This window comes from Oncorhynchus nerka, linkage group LG26 (assembly GCF_034236695.1).
Source record: "Oncorhynchus nerka isolate Pitt River linkage group LG26, Oner_Uvic_2.0, whole genome shotgun sequence".
Taxonomy (NCBI): domain Eukaryota; kingdom Metazoa; phylum Chordata; class Actinopteri; order Salmoniformes; family Salmonidae; genus Oncorhynchus; species Oncorhynchus nerka.
Genome location: NC_088421.1, coordinates 13,572,424 through 13,591,616, shown reverse-complemented (window position 1 = coordinate 13,591,616; position 19,193 = coordinate 13,572,424). Strand labels below are relative to the sequence as shown.

Sequence of the window (19,193 nt, the reverse complement as noted above, 5' to 3'; positions counted from 1 at the left end):
CACACACATCTATAAAGCTGGCAGTAACTGGCATTTTGTGTCATGAATCAAAGTTGTAGAGAGATGGATGGGCTCCCTGCTCTGATCATCATCCGGATCCTGTAAGCTGGAACTAAATTGACTGGAGTAATTTACAGCCGTCTCATGTTCAGGTTATTGGTGAAACTCTGAGAGGAGTCAGGATGTGTTACAGGCTTGGCTGTGACATTTTAATCACTCTGTTAAAATGAACCGAGGTGTGGAGGATCTATCCCAACATTGTAAATGTGCCCAGTGCTCACGAGATTGCAAAGGGATAGGAATTCCCCCATCACCAGTAAAAACACACGTATGTATTTAATATCCCCCTGACAGATGTGTTGAGACCAACACCTAAAAATCATGTCTGGCATACTGTAACATTAAAAGTTCTAAAGGATGTGCCAAGTTCTCTGGCTGCTAACGTGGCTCCACTGAGCAAGTCAACATTGTACAGACACCCAGGCACCAGCTATATCAGGCATGTAAGACCGTAGCAGCAGGTAAAGGTCAGCTTTGGTTCATCTCCTTCAGCACAATCAATTAACCCAGACCTCGCCAGTGTAACTTCATTGACGTTTCAAATCAAGAGGGAATTGAGTGTATTATAAGAGTCCTCAGTAAATATTTGCTCGTGAACCACAGTAGAGCGTATACATTACTTTGGTATGGTCATTAGCAAGTCGTTTTATGTGGACGAAATGGAATGTGTGTGACGGCAGATGCAGAGAACACCTGTAGCATCTCTAAGGTTGAGCTAAAATGTAGCATAGCATCTTTCAATAGATGTACAGAACATGTGTGGCCTCTCTAAGGTTGAGTTGTACAGAACAGCCTCTCTAAGGTTAGCTAAAATGTAGTGTAGCTCTTTCCAATGCAGAGAGCCTCTCGTTAGCTTAGCATCTTCCAATAGATGTACAGAGTCAGGTGTTGATGTGGCTAACTCAAAAACTCAATCATGGAGTATTCTGTTTAATCTCAAACCTTTGTGGCACAGGAGGTTTGTGGCACCTTAATTGGGGAGGACAGGCTCGTGGTAATGGCTGGAGCGGAATCAGTGGAATGGTATCAAATACATCAAACATGGTTTGATGTCATTGCATTTGCTCCGTTTCAGACATTATTATGAGCCATCCTCCCCTCAGCAGCCTCCACTGCTTTGTGGATATTGTTTGGCTTCTTCAGTGTTGTATTCACGTCCTCCACGTTCAAGCTATCATCCACTGTCAGTAGAAAGGTTGTGGCGATGACACACTGTTTTCAACCAAATTAATCCAGGCCTCATGGTACTAATTACCCAGCTTTATGATGAGTCGGAGGATTGGACAGTAATGCGAGGGCCAGGCCTGATCTGATTGGGATTTAAATTGGAAACCATCAATCATGACAAGCAGGCAGCGTCCCTGCAACAGACAGACAGACGGAGAGATTTAGAGAGTGGCCCCTATCTCTGGCAGAGCAGAACGTGTCTGTCATCACACAGACTAATAATGAACCCGGCCTATTATACAATACACAGCTTGTGAGTTACTGCCCACTAACCAGGGACAGGGAGCATGGTGACTTCAACGTATCCATTATCTGTGGTGTTGGGATGGCCTCGGCTCGAGCGGGGGTTATTTGGAAAAGCCCCTGATTAAATTATGACAAAGGTCTCATGGCTCATCATGGTCACTTCCAAATGATCTGTAGAACGTAAGATGAAGTGAGATCAGTGCAAAAGCCTGGCATTTAGAGCATGTCTATACTGCTTTCTTGGTGGATGCTAAGAGCACGTTGTTGAAGTGTGGTGTTATACAGTATTGTATGTGGATTTCAAAGCTTTCTCACATACTGCACCTCTATTACCGGGGCCTGAATTATACTCACATTCACATAGACAGTCATACTCTTATCCATTGCTTTCATTCTGAAGCCTTTCATCTTCTAAGTTGTATTACATTTCACAACAATACAGTGAATACTATCTAAGGTTATAGGATTCAGGGAAACGTAATATCAGTATGTGAGAAAGCCTTTAAATCATTATAGAGTATTGCTACAAACTACTTTATGTGTCTATGTTTAAGGTATGGCTACGGCATATCTTCAATGACACAAGGAGGGTTCATTTGTACAGACCATGTTATGTTACGGTTGCGAACAACTCAGATTGCAATTACACAGCTTCGTGTGTTCTAACGCACTAAGCTGTAATAAAACCAGAGTCGCTGTTCAACAGCATCACCAACTGCAGTCTACTCCCCTCGCCTGGTACGAAGGAAATGGCTTCATTCTGTCTTCACTGGAAAAGATGATCTTATTAATATTTCACTCACTCCCATTTCTGCTGGGATGACGTCCAAGCATTAATCACCAGTCAGCAGCGACAGAAGCTGGTCTCAATGGAAGTCAATTAAGGGTTACCGAGCAATGTCCCAGACAGCAATACTGAAGTCAGGTCAGCTGGTTAACTAGACCAAGAAATCAGTTCGAGTCAACTGCCAAGACAACCAGCAGCAGGTATTATTCAATTTGAAACAAAGCTCTGATCTGTTGTGTACACACCTTGTCAATATTTTCCAGAGTAAACTATGTTTTTACATAAGGACTGTCCTGTTTGTCTGTATGGGAAACAAATATTTCAGAATCAGAATCAGTCTGACCTCAATGATGTCTGATTTAGTCGTGTTGTCTGTTCACTACGTTTCACAGAAATGACAGCACATTGGAATATTCAAATCCACTGAGGATGTTGAGAGACAATTGCTCTCCTGAAGCGATAAAGCGTTGAATTAAGGCGAACCAAATGCTGTTACTGTGTCTGAGTTTTATGTGGGAAAGTGTCCAACTATCCCAAAATGAAGACACTCTCAGGAAGACCCCGAAATCCATAGCTGGCAAGCTGCACATCCTCAGATGAGAATTTCAGTTAATTGTGTAAATGTTTCAGATTAATTAACTGCGGCTCTGCTGCCAATGTCAATGAAACACAGTGTAAACAAAACTATTTCAGTGCATGTCAGCCTGTCCTCACATCCTGTTCAGTTTAAACTTGTTTCCCCCTGTCACATTTCCCCCTGTCTGTCTTTGCAAAAGGCTTTCTGCTGAACTGCAGGGAATAATGGAAAACATTACCAACGCATAATGAGACACTGCAAATATTCATTCAGTCTGTAGTTGAAATGCAAATGGTTCCAAAGACACCTGGCATATGCTAGAGATAGGAAATATTGGAATGTTGCTTGCAAGGAATCAAATCAAATCAAATAACATTTTATTTGTCACATGCGCCGAATACAACTGGTGAGTGAAATGCTTATTTACAAGCCCTTAACCAACAATGCTTCAAGAAGTTAATAAAACATTTTTTTAAAAACAAGTGTTAAGTAAAAAATAGATAAGTAAAAAATGACCATTTCTGAGTAAAGTAGTAAACAAAATTATATATAGGTATAAGAGGTGGGGTTTCAGGTGTCTCCGGAAGGTGGGATTACAGAGTCAATGTGTACTTCCTCAGTGGTAGGGGGACAGCGGTTAGTCAAGGTAATTGAGCTGAAATGTACATGTAGGTAGAGTGACTATGCATAGATTATAAACAGATTGTAATCCAGCGGGAGATGACAAGTGCCACTTCCTGTGTGAGAGGGGTCTGCGGATGTTGTAGCCCTTTGGTTAGCTGTTCCAGGATCACGAGTTCTTAGCGCTCTGGGAGGAGGACACAATGGATCCGTCGAGATGGCAGTCCTTCCCCGGGAGGAAGAGCAGCTCCGTCTTGCCGAGGGTGAGGTGGTTGTGAATGTTGACATGCCTGCCACCTGGTTCAGAAGGGGAAAGGAGAAGATTAAGGTCTTAGGAGAGACCTCAAGTGACTTGGTGTATCGAGAATAGGAGAGGGCCTAGAACAGAGCCCTGGGGACACCAGTGGTGAGAGCGTGATCACACCTGTCAGTCTTCCAGAACAGCTGGGTGCGATAGGTCTAGAAGGATGAGAGCAGAGGGAGAGAGAGTTAGCATGTTTCAGTTGAATGAGTTGACTGATTTTGTCATTCTGAGAGAGATAGCGGAGAGCTGGCCAAGGACGGCACGTTCAAGAGTTTTGGAGAGAAAAGAAAGAAGGGATACTGGTCTGTAGTTGTTGACATCGGAGGGATAGTGTAAGGGGTGTAACTCTCGCTCTCTTTAGCCAGCTCAGGGATGAGTTGTCTGAGGTAAGGGAGGAGGAAATTTGTAGGGTCAGCGGGCTTGTTTGGATTTCATCTAGGTTTGTGTCTGTAATGAAAGTTTGTAAGCCCTGCCACTAGAGTCTTGGTAATCCGTCTGGCCCTGTGGTCTTGTGAATGTTGACCTGTTTAAAGGTCTTACTCATCGGCTATCTGAGGTTAGTGTTGGAGCCCTGCCACTTCTGAGGAGTGTTGGAGCCAGTGTAGTACGATTAGTACGATGGTTTGTCGTGGGGCATAGCAGAATTTCTACTAAGCTTCCGGGTTAGAGCCTCGCTCCTTGAAAGCGGCAGTTCTACCCTTTAGCTCAGTGCAGATGTTGCCTGTAATCCATGGCTTCTGGTTGGGGTATGTACATTACATACGGTCACTGTGGGGATGATGTCATCAATGCACTTATTGATGAAGCCAGTGACTGATGAGGTGTACTCCTCAATGCCATCGGAAGAATCCCGGAATATATTCTAGTCTGTGCTTGCAAAACAGTCCTGTAGCTTAGCATCTGCTTCATCTGACTACTTTCTTGTTGACCGAGTCACTGGTGCTTCCTGCTTTAGTTTTTGCTTGTAAGCAGAAATCAGGAGGATAGAATTATGGTCAGATTTGCCAAATGGAGGGCGAGGGAGAGCTTTGTCCCTGTCTCTGTGTGTGGAGTACAGGTGGTCTGGAGTTGTTTTCCTTCTGGTTGCACATTTAACATGCTGATAGAAATGAGTTAAAACTAATTTGAGTTTCCCTGCATTAAAGTCCCCGCCTCTGGATGAGCGTTTTCCTGTTTGCTCATGGCTGCATACAGCTCATTGAGTGCTGTCTTAGTGCCAGCATCAGTCTGCAGCGGTAGATAGACAGCTACGAAAAATATAGATGTAAACTCTCTTGGTAAATAGTGTGGTCGACAGCTTATCATGAGATACTCTATCTCAGGCGAGCGAAACCTCGAGACTTCCTAAGAATTTGTGCACCAGCTGTTGTTTACAAATACACATAGGCCGCCGCCCCTTGTCTTACCAGAGGCCGCTGTTCTATCCTGCCGAAAAAGTTTGAAACCCGCCAGCTGTATGTTAATCATGTCGTCATTCAGCCACGACTCGGTGAAACATAAGATATCACAGTTTGTAATGTCCTGTTGGTAGGATATATGTGCTCGTAGTTTGTCTATTTTATAATCGATTGATTGTACGTTGGCTAATAGGACCTATGGTAAAGGTAGATTATCCTCTCGGCGACAGATCCTTACAAGGCACCTGGACCGTCGTCCATGATATCTCCGTCTTTTCCTCCTGCGAATGACAGGGATGAGGGCCTTGTAGGGTGTCTGGAGTAAATTCTTCCCGTCCAACTCGTTGGAAGAAGAAGAATTCCTCCAGTACGGGGTGAGTCATCGCTGCCTTGATATCAAGAAGCTCTTTTCAATCATAAGACACGGTGGGAGAAACATTATGTACAAAATAAGTTACAAATAATGCAAAAAAACATACACAATAGCACAATTGGTTATGGGATCGTAAAACGGCGGCCATCTCCTTCGGCGCCATTATCATTCCGGAAATTGTTTGAGGCGTGTATACTATGTATTGTACTAACGAGACTAGACTCCAGGAAAAACAGTTTGAACAGAGTTGTGCATATCCCCATTTAATTAATCAAACTCAATTTACTACAGTCAAAACTACACATTTATTTAATCAAATTATACATGGCTAGGCATGGTGTCGGGCCATGTTAGATTCCATCTCTCAGAATAATGTCATTGTGTGGCCTTGCCTCCAGGGTGGTCTACCATTCTCAAAAGCTCTTAATGATATGTACAGCTGGGTTACCTAAGGTTGGTAAAGGCTCTATCCCTGTCTCTTTGAGTAGGAAACTCACAACACCACTACCTCTGTCTCTTGCTGCCGGCAACTCCAGCTAATGACCTATTCAATACAAAATCCTAATACCAAAACCTCTCTGTGCCATGGTGTCTTTGGAGGATATTCCCGAGAGGAGTTGTTTTTGTAATTAATGTTAACTGCTACATGTTTCTGAGCTATATCGGGATTAAGACTCCTCATTACTAGTGGAAAGAGATGCCTGGGCCAGTGGAATGTGCAGTTCCCTCCGTTAAATGAGCAGCAGACAACTTTCTGTCCTCGTCAACCTTTCTGACGCTAGAGTTCCGGGGCTCAGTATCCTCCCTGAGCCAATTAACGGTGGACCTGGAGAATACTCTTGGCTGAAGCCGATTCTACGAGGCCTCTTGCACAATTTGAACACTTCTCAGGGAATCTATTTGATGTGCGTCTGACTCCTGTAAAATCAGTAGAGCTGAGATGCCCTTTTAAGTTCTGATGGTGATGGTGTGTAGTGATGCAGATTTGTTAGATTTTTTTCATCGTGTGCGAAAATTGAAAAACGCGTCCACGAAGTGTTGCGTATAATGTATGATTCAGCCCACCCTTATATAGTCACAGGGATGGAGAGACACTCACATGCAATCTACATTTTTATTTTTACCTTTATTTAACTAGGCAAGTCAATAAGAACAATTTCTTATTTTCAATGACGGCCTAAGAACAGTGGGTTAACTGTCTTGTTCAGGGGCAGAACGACAGATTTTTACCTTGTCAGCTCGGAGATTTTGAATCTTTCTAACCACTAGACTACCTGCCGCCACAAATGAGGCCAAATGGGTCTTATTCTATTCTGGAGATTGAGTAATGAACATTGCATCATTTCACTATCGTCGCACAGGTCTGTCACTTACAGTGGGGTGAAAATAGTTGGATTATGCAAGTAATTCACAATGAAAAATAATAAAAATAGAGGACAGTCTATCACAGTGCCTCATTAGACGATGGTGACAATAATATTATTTAATGCTGAGACCAGGTCGTATTAGTTCTAGTCTGCTTAAAGTTTCAGCCACCATGACTGAGGTGAACTAATCTAGCAAACACTCATTACATTTAAATGGATGGTGTCTCATGTCTTAGACTGAAATCAAATGAAAAATAAGACTCTCTAAAGCACATTAAAGGTGATTTGTATAGAACTTCTGACGTTAATCAGCCAATTTATCTTTCTCATTACTGGCGGCATTTATGTGGCTCTTATTGCAAGATGTCAATGGCTAAACTAAAATTGCTTTCAGAGGGGATTAGAGACACTGTTGCTAGGTCCTGGCCTCTGTGGCATTTTAATTAATCAGTCCCCAAATAGTACTGATGAATTTAGAGCCTGTGTGTGTGTGTGTGTGTGTGTGTGTGTGTGTGTGTGTGTGTGTGTGTGTGTGTGTGTGTGTGTGTGTGTGTGTGTGTGTGTGTGTGTGTGTGTGTGTGTGTGTGTGTGTGTGTGTGTGTGTGTGTGTGTGTGTGTGTGTGTGTGTGTGTGCGTGCATGGAGGTGGATACGTAAGTGTGGATGTGTAATTGTTAATTAACGTGAAACTAATTACATGAATACAGTATAGTATCTGCTAATATTGGCACTATATTGGCACAACCCTACTGCACACAAACTTCCCAGTGTTCTATTAGTCTAATATTAGCATTATTGCAGTTATATTATAGGCCTATTCTTAACCTCCAGAGCTAAGTGTGTGAAAAAGCACTGCTACGTCAAGTCCTCAGCCCTGAACTGAATGCCTCCAAGTCCCTTTTATTGATTTAATCAGCTCCCCATGGGTGAGTCTGTCTCAATTGACTTAAACACAGCAGGTATAAATGGCTTTACACAGTGAGCACAAACAGGCACCATGTTCTGTCAGAGAGGAGAATGCGACACCTGCGACACCTGCTTTCAGGCATGCAGGTACCATCTTCAGCAATGGTCTTACGGCTGCCAAGGGATGAGAGCAGGTAGAGTCACACAACCGAGCCAAGCTAAGCTGAGATTTACTGGATCTGGCCATGCTGGAAAGGATCATGTGAAAGGAAAATATAAAAGCCAGCGCGGTACTGTTTGGGTGGGCACAATAATGAGAAAAGGCTTTTACTCTCCTATGAACTTCTTTATCCAAGGTCTGCCTCGTGGGTAAGAGACAGCGCCAGTGTCCCCTTCTCATCGATGTACAGTACACTGGAGGGGCATCCCGTCAGAGGGAAGGCAGGAGGAGTCCTACCTTATCCGAGGTCACTAATCAATATTAGCCATGTTTCTGCTGGAGAGGGTTTCTTAAAAGTCTGCCCCTGACAATATCTATTACCGTTGATCTGCATGTTTACTTACTGAAATTCGACACTGCAGCTACTATACTGTGGCATTTCAACCTGGGTATCAAGTCAAAGTAACTTCATCCTTGATTTGGGGCATGATTTACTTGTAATGCTTACGATTACAATTGCTTCCGGTCTGAGTGTTTCTTTTAATCTGGTATTCCGAAATATTTGTACACCTTGAGAAATCAAAGCTTTAGATCAATTATCTCACAAACTACACTATATAGTGTGTGCAACCACCTTCAAATTAGTGGATTTGACTATTTCAGTCACACCATTGCTGACAGGTATATAAAATTGAGCACACCGCCATGCAATCTCCATAGACAAACATTGGCAGTAGAATGTCCATACTGAAGAGCTCGTTGACTTTCAACAAGTCAGTTAGTTAAATTTCTGCATTGCTACAGCTGCCCCGGTCAATTGCTGTTATTGTGAAGTGGAAATGTCTAGGAGCAACAACGGCTCAGCTGCAAGGTGATAGGCCACACAAGCTCACAGAACAGGACCACCGAGTGCTGAAGCGCGAGGTGAGTAGCAAGTAGAAATCATCTGTGTTCGGTTTCAGCCCTGACTACCGTGTTCCAAACTGCCTCTGGAAGCAACGTCAACACAAGAACTGTTCGTCAGAAGCTTCATGAAATGGGTTTCCATGGATGAGCGGCCACACACAAGCCTAAGATCACCATGCGCAATGCCAAGCATCGGCTGGAGTGGTGTGAAGCTCGCCACCGTGGAGCAGTGTAAACAGGTTCTCTGGAGTGATGGATCACACTTCACCAACTGGCAGTCCGTTGGACGAATCTGGGTTTGAGGGATGCCAGGAGAACGCTACCTTCCCCAATGCACAGTGCCAACTATAAAGTTTGGTGGAGGAGGAATGATGGTCTGGGGCTGTTTTTCATGGTTCAGGGTAGGCCGCTTAGTTCCAGTGAAGGGAAAACTTAACGCTACAGCATACAATGACATTCTAGACGATTCTGTGCTTCCAACTTTGTAGCAAAGGTTGGAGGAAAAACGTTTCCTGTTTCAGCATGACAATGCCCCCATGCACAAAGTGAGGTCCATACAGAAAAGGTTTTTTGGGATCAGTGTGGAAGAACTTGACTGGCCTGCACAGAGCCCTGACGTCAACCCCATCGAACACCTTAGGGATGAATTGGAACAGCGACTGCGACCCAACCTCACTAATGCTCTTGTGGCTGAATGGAAGCAAGTCCCCGCAACAATGTTCCAACATCTAGTGGAAAGTCTTACCAGAAGAGTGGAGGTTGTTATAGCAGCAATGGGGGGACCAACTCCATATTAATGCCCATCATTTTGGAATGAGATGTTCGACGAGCAGGTGTCCACATAATTTTTGGTCATCTAGTGTATCTACACTGAGAATACAAAACATTAATAACACCTGCACTTTCCATGAAATAAACTGACCAGGTGAATCCAGGTGAAAGCAGTAATCCCTTATTGACGTCTCTTTTTAAATCCACTTCAATTACTGTAGATGAAGGGGAGGAGAACAGTTAAAGAAGGACATTTAAGCCTTGAGACAATTGAGACATGGATTGTGTGTGTACCATTCAGAGGGTGAATGGGCAAGACAAAATATTTAAGTGCCTTTGAACGGGGTACGGTAGTAGGTGCCAGGTGCACCGGTTTGTGTCAAGAACAGCAACGCTGCTGGGTTTTTCACACTCAACAGTTTCCCGTGTGTATCAAAAATTTTCCACCACCCGAAGGACATCCAGCCAACTTGACACAACGGTGGGAAGCATTGGAGTCAACATGGGCCAACATCTCTGTGGACCGTTTTCGACACCTTGTAGAGTCCATGCCCCAATGAACTGAGTCTGCAACTCAATATCCGGAAGGTGTCCCAGTATTTGTTATACTCAGTGTATCTATGAGTGTTCTCTGCTGTATTGTGTTACAAGAAAGGATCTCTAAGTGACCATTATCAACAATTATCAACAACAAAAAAACAAGAGTGGTAGGTAAGAGAGGAGGGAATATACTGCACACTTATTCCATTCCACAAGGTACATGATTAGCCTAATGATCATGAAAAACGTTATGGACTTTCATGAACACAATCGTGGGACATTCAAATATACACCCTGGTACACACTTTTAAAGCTGACTGATAATGTCAGAGATACACATTAGAATAGAATGGATACAGATGCAATACACCCAAGAATATTTACATTATCTCATAGGCAGGCCTACATACATTAGGTTGGAAGAAGTTAGAAACCTACTTAGCCTAAGCCTACTGTTTTATTGTGACAAATGCCTTTGTAGGGGCCGTGCACTTGTTCAACAAATAAAATATTGAAAATGAAATATATCATAAACAGACAAATTAGTTTCTTATATATTTAAATCAACGTGACATTTCGTACCTGTACCAGTCCAATCCTCTGTCATAGTTTCTATCGAAAAAGTGGGGCTCTGTTCCAAGCGCGCGCACATCTGGATGAATTCGAATGAACTCCAGCACCGCCCTGGTGCCGCCCTTCTTCACCCCGACGATTAGTGCGTTCGGTAACTTTTTGTTTCCATATTTCTGTGCAACAGTAATATTATATTCGGATGGGGCAATACTCCGTTTGTGAGTGATGGGCAAGGCAGAATTTCTACTTTGGTTGCGAGCATGACTTGATCCTTGGTGAGTGAGTGCCACGTTTAAAGTCTCATCCAGAGCAGTCCTCCTGTCCGCGGTGCAATCTTTTTGCAGAAGTTTTTTGCTTCCTACGTTCTTGTGATGGAGGCACCTTTTTTCCTCATAACTCTGGGTTGGCATGATTGTACCACAACAAAACAGAATGCTGTAGCATAAATATGTGAAGGACAATGAAATGGTGAATATAAAAATAAATCGTTTGCTCAACCTATTTGAAGATGGCACGATTCGGTTTGAGATCAACCTATATGCCATATCTCCATGGGTCAAGGGACTGCATGTTTTTCTTCTGTGCTGCGCCTGGACTGCGGTGTCTCCCTGTGGAAACGGAATCTGCCTCTGTCAACAACCCAATACGACAGAAAACCAGGTAAATGTTCCTCCAAGAAATTACCTGTGCACAATTCGCATCGTTTCCAATTGAACAATTGTTGGATAACTTTGGAATAAATTGATTTCAGCCATTTTCTTGGAAAAAGTAGAATGATCCCGCCTAAATGAGTTCATATAGTTTGAGTGGTAGGATGATTGCATCTGTAATATTATCTAATTGCATAATATTTTGTCGAAACACTTAAACCCCCACGGAGTCGTTATCCTCAATCCCATTCTTCGTGTTCCTCAATCCGTTGGTCTGGGTAAAATATGCCGTTCGTTGGATAATGATGAGTGACTTTGGAAACCTGCCGAAATCCATAAATCTGCATCTCTTCCAAAAGGCACGGTGTAATCTGCCATTGACTCTAATCGGTGCGAAGCCTCAGCCTCGCCTTCACGGGATCTGCGATGTTCAGCTCATGTTTGGCTGCTTTCTCAAAGTTCTCAAGAATGCCGTTGCGGCAGTCAGGGACAGATGATGAATATATAAAGATGCCGCCTGACGTCACTCTTCATATGATCATATTCTCCATACATTTAACTTTTTAAAGGAATACTACTGATAGCCTATTTTATAGAGACATACAACATATCTAGTTGGCAGGTAAAGCATAGTCTATGTGGATACCTGTGTGGGAACATTTCCACATAACTCACATGAATTTGTGTTATCGTAGCCAATTGGAATTCATCGGACATCAAGCAGATTTCTTTTAGAAAATAACTTTGAATTGCACAATGGCAAGGCCATTAATTGCTCCCTTTCAATCATGAAAGTGCACAACAAAGATGATCTCTAATCTTGAATCTCCAAGCTGTTGCACAGATCTCTGCTTTCATGGACATTCTAAACTGAGAGGCATGACTGAATATTCCTTGTCTGAGTCATGAAAGGCTTAGATTTGAACAGGTGAAATCTCCATGATACTGTGCTCTCTCTCACAGATGGGTGTTCTGGGGCCCTGCACTGTAGCCAAGGAGATAAACATGTTGCTTTGTGTCATACCTAAGCACAATCATTGAGCAGATGTTATCCGGTCAAGCCATACAGTCTACCCACCAGACAACATCGAATCAAATCACATTTTATTTGTCACACGCGCCGAATACAACAGTGAAACGCTTACTTACAAGCCCTTAACCAACAATGCAGTTTTACGAAAAAGAAGTGTTCTTAAAACTGCATTGTTGGAAAGTAAGGGTAAGGGCTTGTAAGTAAGTATACGAATCAAAATATTTATCCACACACACAAATACAAACACACACATATTTGTTATTCCACAATTCCATCACAGCTTTTTATTTCAGTCATTTTAGCATCATTACTTGAAAACCAAATAGCAAACGTAATGGCTCACAATACATCATTACATGATTTGAGCATATTTTAATCAGTTTACTCAGCTAATGTGGAGGCTCTCCCAGTCTCACAGAGCAGAGAGGGAACGTTGGAGTAGTGAAACACTAGATTTTCCAAATTAGCGAGGCACCAGCGAGTCTGTTTCCCTGTTTCACTCTGTGGCTCTGCCATGGGGCTGAACCTGCTATTAGTGAAATGTGATTAGGGACCACCGATCAATTGGGGCCACAGTCCCCAGTAATATGACATTGATACAGCAAGGCGTAGTGGGGTTCATTAACCTTTCCAGCCCAGCTAGAGAGAACCCTGGGGCTTCAAAGTGCAAATGCTTTACAGTCATGTCTAAGGGAGCTCTACAGTATTACCCAACTGTGTACTGCTCAGTTTGTACTGGTCATGTACGTTCATCGCTCTTAGAATGGTGGAGGGCTGTTGTAATTGTGTCCTCATAGCTCAACCTCCACCTAGCAGAATTGTTAATATTGAAAGAATCCACAGGACAGTGCAAAGGGAATTTTAAAAGCCTGTCCTCTCTGGCTGTATTCCTTGCCTCACAGTAAGCTTTCTTACTTCATAATGAGTCCCAGTGTCTAATTTGGAAAAGTAGGCACTGTAGGTATCTGTATACACACAGATAAAAAGCTCAAACTCTTGTCCTTGCATGGGGGGGGGGGTTCTAAATTCTCCTATTTCAAATCAATTAGGTCTAATCATCAGATTCTGAGGGAGTAGTAAGGATTGGTGGCTGATGGTTAATGTTCTATCAGTCTTTGATAATCAATCATTTGAAGGAAAACATTTTCCCCGCAGTATTACTTGGGATGCTGTCCATGGTGCTGAAAATGGTTCACAGTTATAATAATGTACATGGTGCTGAAAATGGTTCAAAGTGATAATAATGTGCATGATGCTGTCCATGATGCTGAAAATGGTTCACAGTTCTAATACTGCCCATTGTGCTGTCCATGATGCTGAAAATGGTTCACAGTTCTAATACTGCCCATTGTGCTGTCCATGGTGCTGAAAATGGTTCATAGTTCTAATAATGTGCATGATGCAGTCCATGGTGCTGAAAATGGTTCACAGTTCTAATAATGTGCATTGTGCTGTCCATGGTGCTGAAAATGGTTCATAGTTCTAATAATGTGCATTGTGCTGAAACTGGCAACTGTTCTCCACTGTATGCTGCTCTGAGCTCTAACTCCTGTACCCCAATGATGTAAAAAGGACAGATGTCTCAATGCCGTGCATGTAAGGAACTTAATACTGTTATCCAGTATAGATTATGTATGACATTTTACATGTTATTGTAGTCATTTTTTACCTGTTGAATACTGTTAATGAGAGATTGTCACACAGTTACAATGAACGATAAGATACACACATGTTCTAGTGCTTTTCTGCATTGGGAGATAATGTTGAATGTGTTACTTTATACCCTATGGGAGAAACTGCAGTTGCACTGACAACTGTAATGCAATGACACAATATCCCTCACCCGTATATACAGTAAATAAATATTTGTGCCATCCAAGTTGAAGAAAAAATGATTAGCCAGCTTGTGTTTTATTGAAGTCTGAGATAGTTTGCTGTTGTTGAACAGGGATAAACTATTGTATTCCATCGCCATGATACTGTACAGTATGCAGCACAGCAGGAGGATTTTATAAATTTAAGCAAACCACTCCACCAAACTGCTGGCTGCCCTTTCTGTTTCCTTTTACATCGAGCTGAGCTGTCCTCACTCTTTACTTTACTGTCCATAGCACATCTGTTCATTTCTTTTAATGTGTTTCCATGCTATCATTCAGCCATAATGAGATCACAGACTTGACTACATGCATCACTTGGAGTCTGAAAGAGAAAATGACTCCACCCACACTAAGGGTGCTACCTAGAGTGTAAAACGTGACATTATGTACTGGAGAATGTATGACATATGCCGCACAATTGTAGATACATTTGAGTAAGAGCCCTTTGTGAAGCTGACGCTGAAGAATGTGTTTTCATATGAACCTATTTGATTTCTTCACCGCTAGGCAGTGCTACGTATACAGTTACATGGACATTTTCATGGAATTATGAACAATCCATTATTATCAAATTCAGCCAACAACAGTAAAACATTAAACTATGACTTTGTGCAGACCTCCGTGTACTGTATACACATCATTTGGGTGTTAGGTAGCCTAGCGGTTAGAGCATTGGGCCACTAACAGAAACGTTTCTGGTTTGATTCTAGAGCCGACAAGGTGAAAATTCTGTCTGTGCCCTTGAGCAAGGCACTTAACCCTAATTTACTCCAGGGGTGCTATACTACAATGGCGGACCCTATAAAACAACACATTTCACTGCAACCTGTCTGAGGTTTTTATTTATTAGTTTTTAAAAATAAATATCTTGGTTTCTGCTTTCTGATCTATAGAAACAGAATAATAGACAAGCCATAACCCAGCTAAAGGCCATTGAACAGCAGGCCATTTCCCTACCTTCCAGCCACTGACTGAGCTAATTGTTGCTGACATTTTGCCCGTGTTGTTCAAATCAAAACAATTTTCATCTATCGATTTCCTAAGTCTCTCACAAAAGGAAGAACATGGACTTAGAAATGTCATCCTTTTGGTGGTCTGCCGAGCGTCTCAGTGGGAGTGCTTCCTGAAAACGAGTAATTGTCTCATAGACAGTTTATATTGGCAGTGTTCAGCAGGATCCTCAGTACAGGGACCAGGTCTGATCCTCTCCAATTTGTTCACACTGAGGATCAGGGTCCAAAGTCTGAGCTCAGCGTTTTTGCAAGCACGGGGGAAAAAGATGCCAACCAGCCAAGACTCAGCTCCAACGTCACATTATTCATACCATGTGCACATAGAGCTGAGACACAGGAGCATAGAAAGGGGCAGTGAACTCTCTGAGAGGTAGCAGAGACTATATAGCTAACTTCTACAGAAGGCTAGACATGCTACTGTGGCAAGATGTAGTATGTGTTCATTAACGCAAGCTGGTCTGTTTCGAACTCCTCAGAAAGACTTCCTAACATGGATTTTACTCTGAAGGGATTTGTTGGTCTGATATTAGGTATTTAGTTGATTTGAATATGTTGAATTATTTATCTGTGTTGGATGTCCAAAGGCTGTAAGTTTATGAGGAAAGAAAATGACATATATTGCTATGAATAACTCTGACTGTTATGTGGTCTGACAGTGTTTAGATGTACATTTCCTATTTTCTTATCTGTATTATTAGTAATGGTAATTAATAAGCTTTCCTAGTGGCATTTTTTGCTCAGTTCTTGATGGTTTGTGGACAATGACGGAGGTATTGTCAAACACTATCTTTGAAGAATGCAGAATGATACTAAGAACGGCACATGGCATAATTCATTGGAAAGTGTCATCTTTCAAATTGTGGGTAGTTTTTCTAGGGCAGGTTGTGTCTGCCAGACAGCTGAGGAGGATTTGACTATAAAAATGTTATTAGATGTCATAAAGAGCCCCTCCATAGATATTTTCTGTCCCACCCACACATTTGATATTAAACTCTAGTTTTAATGGCAGCACCTACCATAAGTGGTTTTCTGCTGAGGCGCCAGCATCATTGGTCTTTAAAAGGTAGGAGACTATCATGGACTTTTGGAAGTTTATGATACTTATAGGTAACACATTTATTTGCATTCATTTTTTTCAATAGCGATCGAGTATGGGATGCCATATGTTTTAACTATCAGCACAGACCTTCTCCTGGTGGATGGACTGTGGTTTACAGTGGAAGACACAGAACCAATAACATATTGTAGACCCTGCATAAATACTGTACCATCGTCTCTGAGTTGACTGTTTTACTAATTTACATTCCATTCCCACCCCGTGTCATGTTTACCGTTTTAGATGCACCAGCATTTTAGGGACAGAGCTGTTCATTGGTGGGGGAAAACATAATGTTGAGACATAGGTGACTGTCTGTCAAATGGTACAGGGCATGGGAAACAACATACTGTAGATGAAAATGGGGGCATTTTAGGGTGAGAGATATTGCATATTTAATTTTTATGGAATTAAATGAAGGAAAAAAATATGCTGACAAACCTTTTCACAACAACAGAGTTCAGTTCCACCAGTTACTGAATGCAATATTTAACATTAAAATTTTTGTTTAAGTATAATTTTGTTTAAGTATAATATATATATATATATTGGTATTTCTTGCCAGACAACATTTTGGAAGTTGACTGTATAGCTCAGGATTTCAACAGCAGGAACCAAACCTTTGTCTTTGAAAACTATACTGTCGAACATAATCCAGCCATTTTTCTGCAAACCTCAAATGCAATGAGAGTAGATCGATGGGTGTGATGAGGTTTTCAACGCTTTTTCATTTCCTGCCCCCTCTTTTAGATTGCATTTCCACATATTCTTTTCAGCATCTGGTTCGCAGACACCCTGTGAAATGCATGCAAACAGCGAGCACCTAACCAGAGCGTTATCTATTTTGAGCCCCCAACCAAATTGAATCCAAACAAAATGGCTGAGGAATGAGAGCTGGCCCTCAATGAGGCCATCTATCACGGATTCTCCTCAGGCTTCCAGACCAGAAATTATTCTGATAATGACACTAAATGTGCTGAATCTCTCCCTGTCCCAATAAACCAAACTTTGGCCTCTCATTAGTAAGGCCAGTGACGACTATTAGTCACTGTCTACGGATTCCTTAGTAATTAGCTGAACGCAATTCAAAGGGCAGTCTCTGTTTCTTTTCTGCATCCTTTATTGATGACAGTATCTGCTTCTTTTCAGTTGGACTCAGACAGTGGCTTTAGATTAGTCTAATTTGAGTTTCAGCTCAACCATTGAAAGGTGTGACACATACTGTAAGTGTAACACACTGTTCTGTACGCACTGATTAAGTCTTGTATTGATAATTTATCAATAGAAGATGAAGGAAGCATTATTGAACAAAATCCAACAAGTGCCTAGACTATGGCAGACTTGTCTCTGATAAAAGCTTGTAAATGGATAGGATACTAGGTGAGTGACCCATAGTGATCCTTAAAGCTCACCCTATTGTCTATGTAAATCACCGCTGTTTGTGTCACTGACTCCTCCCCCAGACAGAAGCACTTGTCTGTGAAATGGGTTGACACAGACCCTTGATCCCAGTACTAACAGGTGATTTGCTAGAGGCCATGATCAAAGCACCCCTGCAACGAGGAGGTGAGGAGGGCCTCATTGTCTTCATATGGTGCTTATTTCAACTGCTGGGACACATAAAGACATTGACTTATTTCTGTGTCCTCCAATCATAGAGTTGAGAGAAATGTTTGCAGAGCTACACTCATAGAAAAAAGGGTTCCCAAAGGGTTCTGTGGCTGTCCCATAGGAGAACTGTTTTTTTGGTTCCAGGTAGAACTCTTTAAGGTTCGAATAACCCTTTTTGGTTATAGGTAGCACCTTTTTTGTGAGTGTTACCAATGCAACGTTCAAACAACGTGAAAAGCAAGTCATACTACTTTTAACCAAGTATATACAAGCAAGTCATGACTATACTTTGATGTTAAGTTGCTTAGACGCAGCAGAGCAAATTTCATTCTCCACCAACAATAGGGAAATGTAATATTGAATTTTTACTAGACAAACAGAATACAGACGTTAAGCTTTTCACTGTCACAAACACCAGTACGTACATAAAATCTCAAATGGATCAGCCAAGCACCAAACCATATGCATAATTCATGTGTGAGGGCTACATTTTACAGCACTCTGAGATTCAACTGTGTTCATTATTTATGTGTGAATCCTACTTAGTTCCCTCTTCATATTCAGAACTCATTTAGTCTCATCCATGCAGATGTGGCACCTTTATCCTCCTGAAACCTAGTCTCAATGAATGTTCTTACTGGGATTTGGGAAGGGATTTCAAATGGAAAGGCACGGGGCGCCGACTGTGGAGAAACACTGAGCTGAAACTGTCTGGGGGTTCTTGCACATCCGCGTTTTCTTGTTCTTCTTTAGAATAACTTGTGGCGATAATGCTGCCAGATTCCTTGTTGCTATGTTCGCATCACGCTTTGTGTCACAAAGTTCTGAAACACCCAGAGAGGAGACGTGCTGCACACTACAGTATGTTAATTTCAACCGGGCACCGCAGAGACCATCTAGCGAGGTCTTTATCACGAGGCAGCTTTAGGACGGATACATAAATATTTAATAAGAACAAGTTGATTGTGGCAAATACTGATGCTGCTGTTACATTTTCTGCCTGTCTGGATGGAGCCCAGTCAGATAGGCAGTCAGTGTCTGCTGGAGGAGATAGTACCGGTATTGTAGCTCGGTACCTTGTGGTGGAAAGAAAAAAGG

At 42.2% G+C, this 19,193-nt stretch overlaps 1 protein-coding gene across 1 annotated transcript in view; it reads right to left on the bottom strand.

Annotated features, from left to right (window-relative positions):
* Window positions 1-11,917, bottom strand: part of hs3st2 (heparan sulfate (glucosamine) 3-O-sulfotransferase 2) — a 16,863-nt gene extending 4,946 nt beyond the window's left edge. Inside the window, exon 1 of the mRNA XM_029635126.2 lies at window positions 10,824-11,917. Coding sequence (XP_029490986.2) covers window positions 10,824-11,359 — 536 coding nt within the window. The 5' untranslated portion in view covers window positions 11,360-11,917. The remainder of the gene's footprint in view (window positions 1-10,823) is intronic.
* Window positions 11,918-19,193: the final 7,276 nt, after the last annotated feature.